The sequence below is a fragment of the Carassius carassius genome, chromosome 5 (genome assembly GCF_963082965.1).
Source record: "Carassius carassius chromosome 5, fCarCar2.1, whole genome shotgun sequence".
Classification (NCBI taxonomy): domain Eukaryota; kingdom Metazoa; phylum Chordata; class Actinopteri; order Cypriniformes; family Cyprinidae; genus Carassius; species Carassius carassius.
Window position 1 is genome coordinate 19287574 of NC_081759.1, and position 7801 is coordinate 19295374.

General features: G+C 41.3%; 1 protein-coding gene across 5 annotated transcripts in view; it reads left to right on the forward strand.

Moving 5' to 3' along the window:
- Positions 1 to 5366, forward strand: part of LOC132140925 (regulator of G-protein signaling 3-like) — a 48174-nt gene extending 42808 nt beyond the window's left edge. For all 5 annotated transcript variants that reach the window (XM_059549993.1, XM_059549994.1, XM_059549995.1 and 2 more), the window contains 4 exons: positions 2145 to 2249; positions 2496 to 2557; positions 2736 to 2902; positions 3956 to 5366. In XM_059549993.1, the coding sequence (XP_059405976.1) occupies positions 2145 to 2249; positions 2496 to 2557; positions 2736 to 2902; positions 3956 to 4150 (529 nt within the window). In that variant the 3' untranslated portion in view covers positions 4151 to 5366. The remainder of the gene's footprint in view (positions 1 to 2144; positions 2250 to 2495; positions 2558 to 2735; positions 2903 to 3955) is intronic.
- Positions 5367 to 7801: the final 2435 nt, after the last annotated feature.

Consider the following 7801-nt stretch of genomic DNA (forward strand, 5'->3'; position numbering starts at 1 on the left):
GTCCTGGGACAGATTCTCCCACCTGAGCGCTCGCCCCCCCCCCCCGGCTGGTTCTTTCCCCCGACGGCACCCCAGTACCCCAGTAAATGCTGGAACGCTGGCCAATTCGTCCCCAAAATTAGCGAATGCCGGAGGCGCGGACTAACGGCCACCTCCACACTATGCTTTTGGCCCCGGAATTTAATGCCTATGGCTTTTAATGGATATTCCCTTATATCCCCATGCACGCACCTCACCTTAACCATGCGGCCCGTATCCAATGCCCCGGATTGTATCAGGCTTTGATGGATGGAGGTCTGGTTACAACCTGAATCCACCAGAGCCTGATAGGTACCCCCTTAATACTCACAGGTATTTGGTACAGCCCGGCTAGATCGGGGGCAGCCTGCGGGTCGTCTGGGATCCGGACCAGTGTCCCCACCTCCATCATCGGGCACCTATCCACAAAGTGGCCCGGATCCCCGCAACGCCAGCAGGCTGGCCTGGGTCTCCCCGCTGCCCTGGTGGCGGGAAGTGGCTCAGGGGATTGACGTGGGGAAGCAGGGGTTTTCACTCCCCCGTTGCTGGGGTGCGGCCATCCCTCGTGCGGGACCTCGTGCCCCGGCCGCAGGCTCCATCGCCACCCTCCAGCGGGGTGCAGCCCTCGGTGGCCCCACCCAACGGGACCTAGGGAGAGGGAGAGATTTCGGAGCCGGGGGGAGGGGTAGACAGGGGAAGAGAGAGAGAGAGAGACAGCCGGGAGGGGCTCGCCGACCCCGGAGCATGCCGCCAGCTGATCCTCCGCCAGTTGGATGGCCAGATCCAGCGACGCCGGGCGGTGGCACTGGACCCACTGGGCGGTCTTCTTTGGGAGGCGGGAGATGAACTGTTCCAGCACCACCGCATTGATGATGGACTCGGCGTCATAGCCATTTGCGGTACGAGTCCCGGAGCTGCTGCGCCAACACAAAGGGTCGGCCCGCTTCGGCCAGCTCCAGCGACCAGAAGCACTGGCGATGTTGTTTGGGGCTGAGGCCGACCCTCTGGAGGATGGCTCGTCTCAGGTCGGCGTAGACCAGGAGGTTCGGAACGGGCAGTTGTTGGGCCGCCTTCTGGGCCTCCCCCGACAGCAGAGGGATCACCCGGACGGGCCAGCTGTCCATCGGCCACCCACATGCCTCTGCCGTCCGCTCGAACAGGTCGAGGAACGCCTCTGGGTCGTCAGCGGGTCCCATCTTGGTGAGCGGCATGTGGGCGGGTGGAGCGCTGGGGGAGGCCGTCCCCATCCGACCCTCCCGGTCCAGCAGGCTCCGGAACAGCTCGCGGTCCTCCTGCTGGACCCGCATCATGGCCTGGAACCGGTGGTCCTGGTCGGCCTGCAGATCCAGCAGGGCCTGGTGGTGTTCTTGATGAAGACCCGCGAGCGATGTGATGATGTCCGCAAATGGCGATGATGATGATCCTGACGGAGTCTGCATGGCGGATCGCTCTCCTTCCTGTCCCGGGTTTCGGCACCAGTGTAGTGAAAGGTTCTGTCTAGGGTGGCAGGAAGGAGACCAGGGTCGGCGTACAGGGCTCGTGAGACTTTATTTAACAGATTCAAAAATAAAGCAAACAAACGCGCACTTCAATGAAGTCTCCTCTGCTTCAGTACTGCAGCCTTCTGTCCTTGGCAGCTCGCCAGCTTCACTCGCTCACGAGTCCCCGTCTCTCTCGTCCTTCGCCAGCTGTCGCGCTCCTTAAATGTTGGTTCCCCACGCCAATCACTGCAAGTTTTTAGTACTCCAGATACATAAAATATGTATCTGGAGTACTAAAAACTTTACTAAAGGTTACTAAAGTTACTAAGTTACTAAAACTTAATTTGCCTGAGAGGGTTAAAGATGGATTTGTTTCCATTGGTGAACATGTGACGTAATGCTATATTTCTCCAAATCTGTTCTGATAAAGAAACAAACTCTTCTGCATCTTAGATGGCCTGAAGGCGAGTAAATGTCAGCAAATTTCCTTTAAAAAAACAATAACAAAATCATTTTCTTTTCTTCATGCTAAATATAATTTTTTGTTATAAGCATGTAGCCATGTAACCATGAGATGTTCAGGTGTTCAGGTTTACAGTTAGCTAACAAATCACCTAATGTGACGTCTTTTTTCTTGTCACACAGGGCCAAAGACATGAAAAACCGTCTGACTTTTCTGCGGAAGAAGACCAACGACAGACATGGAAGCAATCCAGTCAGCAAGCTTGAGAAAGTCCTCAAGTCAGACAAGTGAGTCCACGTGATTGCTTCCTCTTTCACCCGAGCTGACTCCCGGCGGTTTAAAGTATCGAGAGAGTCACTGAGGAAGCCTGAATGGGCCGAGCTTTGATGTTTGAGTGTTGAGTGTGCAGTCAAAACAACAGTGACGTTTTGAGTTATTGAGTAGATGGCCTATTTTGTGCGCTATAATTATCTGTGAATGGGTCATTAGTGTGAGTCATGGCTTTGTTGACCGCTGTGTCTGCTCATCTACAGACCGACTCCAGAGGAAGCGCTCAGATGGGCAGAGTCGCTTGATGCGCTGCTTTCTCACAAATGTAAGATATGTTTCATTGGTTCTGACAGCTGTATGGATCTCTGCACCGCAGCAGCTGTTACTGCTGTTTTAAACCATGTTGTTTATCCATTTTAACCTCTGCTCATGAATCCAAATCCAGATTTACCCCAAATTCTATTTAGCACTTATTCTGCGTCATTTTCTCTTCACTTCTTCAGATGGCCTGGTGGTTTTCCGCTCTTTCCTGCAAACTGAGTTCAGTGAGGAGAATCTGGACTTCTGGCTGGCCTGTGAGGACTTCAAGAGGATCAAATCACTGTCCAAAATGACATCCAGAGCAAAGAAGATATGCACTGAGTACATCTCCATACAGTCCTCTAAAGAGGTAAGATGACAAAAAACGAAAAACGGTTTTTAATGTTTAGTGACGGTGGTTCTTGGTGACCAAAATAATGTGCAGTCATTTTGCAGATTGTGTGGCATTAATAATATGGCAAATGAATAATTTAGTCTTTAATTCAGTAAAGATAAAGATGATTCTTCACTCTAAATTTTGTACAATCATAGATAAATAAAGTACAATTTTTTTTTTTTTTTAAGATATTCAAGAGATTCAAGACAAAAAAAAAAGCTAAGAATGACATAAGATTTCAATCTAGTTTACCTAATGTAATGAATGTTTCAAGTTCTTATACTTGTTTATATATATATATATATATATATATATATATGACAAAATATAAAAAAATCTTAATCATTGATTTTTCAATATTTTCTAAATGTTTTATACCATCTGACAACCTCAACTAATGTTGCATTTAATAAAAGGTCAGCTTTTTAAGAGACTGAGCTTGTCATGCAGTTATGAGGGCTTCTCTTTTATTTTCTTGTTTTCTTGACACAAAAAGGCTTTTTCAGCCTTTGAAAGAGTGTTTCTTCATGATCTTAGGTCAGCATGACATTTTGAGTCTATGCTTAAAAGAAAAACCTAGAGTCATTTTAATTCACTAATGTAACATATTCCAGTCACATAACTTCATTTGTAATGTTTTTTAAGCAAATGATTTAATCCAAACAAAAAAGTGATTAATATACATAAATCTTACATTAATTATACAGAAATGTACATACAGTTGTGTGTATGTGTGTGTGTGTGTGTGTGGAGAATTTAGCAAATAGAAATAATGCACTTAGTTGACAAAATTAACAACCAGAATTCTATTTCTCAGTTTACTTGTTTTCATCTATAACATGTCCAATGCAATTTCAACTAAAGTCTTCTGCCGGTTTTCTTGGACAGGATTCGTTTGTGTGAGAATGTTTTTTTTTTTTTTTTGACATGTAATTTGTAATTGATTCCAGAGAGCAGATGTGCCAGAAAACCCATCCAAAATGAATATGAAAAGCATCCTAAGCAGGCTCTTGTTTTATTTCCAAGGTTAATCTGGACTCGTACACCAGGGAGCACATCAAGGAAAACATGGAGAACATCTGCGCAGACTGCTTTGACCTGGCTCAGAGCAGAATCTTTGGACTAATGGAAAGAGACTCGTATCCTCGATTCCTCCGCTCTGACATTTACCTGGAATTAACCAATCAAAAGAGACCCAGCTCTGCCGCAGATCCATCTTAAAGCCATGACCACAAACGGCAGACATTTAAACTTTGTTAGATCAGTATTGCTGGAGACGTAGTAGAAGAGGACGTGTCTACAATCACATAACCCACTGATGCACAGCTTCGTATTGAAACGTCAGTCAGCTAAGCACCTTGGAGAGCTCAGCCCGATGGATCATTGCATGGACAGATTGTTTTTGGACGCTTCTGTGCTGCACCCTGTTGGATGGTTGCGGCAATAAGATAGCGATAAATGTGTAATGAACATGGTGAAAGTGTTTACTCGAATCAATGTGCCAGAAAACCTTTGCACCTGTTGACCCAGTGGCAGTACATAGAGGGTGCAAAGCATGATGGGTTTGGGAAAAAAAGAGAGAAATTTTGGTACGGTTTTGTTCAGCTTTACCAACAAACCTTTTCACTTTTCTTTCCTGCACAGACCTCAACATACTCAAATTTTACAAAGATCCTAGTGAAATGATATCGGACAAAAAACTAAGTTAAAAAAAACAGTATCTGAGTTGCAGTTAACAGCATGTTTATATTCTCTCAATACTACTGACAGAGCACTAATTCTTATTACTTTCAAGGGCTTTGGTAACATTTCTACATCTGTTCTTCATGAAGTGGCCCAGTGGCTCTAATTCCTTATATTTTACAAGTGCAATATACAGTTAGTTATCCTTATTAATATTTCTTAAACATAACAATATATTAAAGGGGTCAGATGTTTTTTTTATATATATATATATATATATATATATATATATATATATATACACAGTGTACAAATGTTCTCCCATAATGCATCATACAGGCATCATAAGTTCAAATGAAAGAAAATGTAATTCCTGATGTAAATGACAGAGGCTGAGCTATACAGACTAACAGTTACAGTGATGTTAAAACTGAAGGTAATCTGTTTGTCATCCTTGCTGTTAGTCAGTTGATCACATGTTAAAGAAATCAGAATAACGTATCAAAGAAGCCAGAGTTTGTGTTTAATAGCGGTTTAACATAGAGGAGCATGTACTGTACATAGTGTGTGTGTTCTGTGTTGATTTACATTTTTATTTAGCAGTTAGCTCTTTGGGAGACTCCTGTTTGGCAAATACAGTGTCTTCATCCTAACAATATACTTCCTTCTGTGATAATATTTCTTGTATTTATTTGTGGGGTCATATTTCACTCACTGCTGCCTTCATATGTAACATACTCTCATCAAATAAAATGGCATTGGAAAGCATGAGGTCAGCTGGGTATTTATTATTTTTTTTGAAAACGATAATTGTATCATTATCATATTGTCCTAATGAAAAGGTTGTACACCTAAAATCATTTGAATCATATTTTAATTGAAACGATAAAGAAATATTTAAATAAAAACTATTAACATACTGACGAACAAAATAGCTGTTAAATTATACATGAAAAGGTTATGCACCTAAAAATCCCCAGAGGGCAGCAAAGCTCTAGAAAGAGCAAATAATCCAAAGCCTTCACTATTTAGAGATCATTTATTTAAATATAACCTTTTTTTTAATATTGAACATAAATTAAAGATATGTATGAAATGTATATTTAAGCACAAAATACTACTAATATAATAATTGTAAAAGGTAAAAATAACAATAAATGAACGTAACTAAATGACTGGTGCACCATGAAAGCAGAGATGATGGTAAATACTAGGGTGTTGGAGCACAGTGCTTCCTCTTACTTTCGGCCCAATGTTTGACCCCTCAGGCAGCTGTTGAAGGTGTGGAACACACTCCTTTAAACTTGATGTTGTACGAAAACAAATTAAAGGAAATGATCCGCGTGTAAGAAAACAGCAACATAATTAGAGGAAAGTGAAAACCATGTTTTGCCTAATACATAATGAAAGCTTTTGATTTTGCACTGCCTCTGATCCAACCGTTTCTATGATCCATGCAGCTGTGTCAGCACAAGAACAACTATTTACTGTATGCATACTATGATGACACAGTGCACCAGTGTGTTTAAACCAGTTATTATGTTTACCCAGTAATGCATCAACAATGAGTTATTTCCCCAGGGCGGCTCTGCAGGCATGACACAGACACTGCAAAACATTTACACAGTACAGATTATGACCTCGTGTTTCATAGATGTGAAAAATAATACATTTACTGGACATCCTAATTAGTAAGCTAGTTCATAAGAAAGCCGTTCTTATATGTGCAATGAGGTTCCAAAGCAGATGTCAGTGAACACAAATGATGTGTGCTGGACAGCAGACAGAAAACAGGTGGGTGATGGTGATGACGCACACAATCCAGATGTACAACATTTTCATATCTCAGTAAATAAAAACCTATAGCTAAACAATTACAATTAAATCAAATGTAAAATAATCCTGAAATATGCATCAAAACACTGTCATATCTAAATATATAAAATGTATAGATTCAGCATTATCCATATTGTCAGTTTACATCTGTTTTATTCAATTAAGTTAAATCATAAGAAATTAAATATTCTGAATTAGTATCGAAATCATATCTAAATTTCATATCTAAATACATACATGTAAAGTTAAAAAATAGAGATTTTCCATATTGCCAATGTCAACTGAAATCATTTCTAAATTAAAGTAAATTAAATCCTGAAATCTGTGTCATTGTCCGATCTAAAAACAAATTAAATGTATAGCAAGAATTGACAATTTCCATATTAAGTTAAAATCTGTTTACTTAAATTAAAAATCACATAAAAAGGACAACAAAGATGATTTTCACTTAAAAAAATAAATAAATAGATATTTGTGACTTTCAGGTTCATTTTTCTTCATTTCAGAAATCCATGTATTGTTATTCTAGTGTGTGTAGTGGCATTCAATTGCTGATATTAGGTAGGGGAGACCGGGTATGGTTGTAACACGGGGAGAGTTGTAACACCACCATTTACACCAATTGGGGATAAGATAGGAGTCATGTGATCATTTCAATGTTTACCTACTGTCTCCCTGACAACGCATGGTGGTTGTCAAGTCTGAAAACTGGTGCAATCTGAAGTTATTGAGAAAAAACTGATTTTGAGGTAAGAAAGTAAATTTTTTGACCAAGACTATTTTTTGTCTAGTATCTAAACTATTGCAGATAAATAATTTTGACTTAAATTAGATTAAAATGTAGTTTCTTAGGCAAAATGTGATGCAGTTTTCCCCTTCTAATTTGAAACCATTATGTTAATACAGCTAGCTAAACAGTGACTGACAGGGGTGGGGTGGGTTGTAACACTTGTTGAAAAAGTGTTACAACCATCCCCTATCATACACCTGATTGATTTAATATTTTTATAGAATGCCTAGGCAGTGGAAAAGAAAGACAGACAGAAGTGTGACTGCCAGTCTTTAAAAAAAACATCAGATGAGGAAAACTTTTGTGTTGTTTGCATGGAGCCATATGGCAACTCAAAGCCAAAGGAGGTCTGGGAAAAATGTGCCCTATGCAGTCTCTGGGCCCACAAAGCCTGCACTCCTGGGTTACCGGCTTTCATTTGTCAGCACTGTGACTCTGATTAAGAAGACACACACACACACACACACACACACACACACACTCACTCACTCACTCACTCACTCACTCACTCACTCACACTCACACACACACACACACACACACACACACACACACACACACAC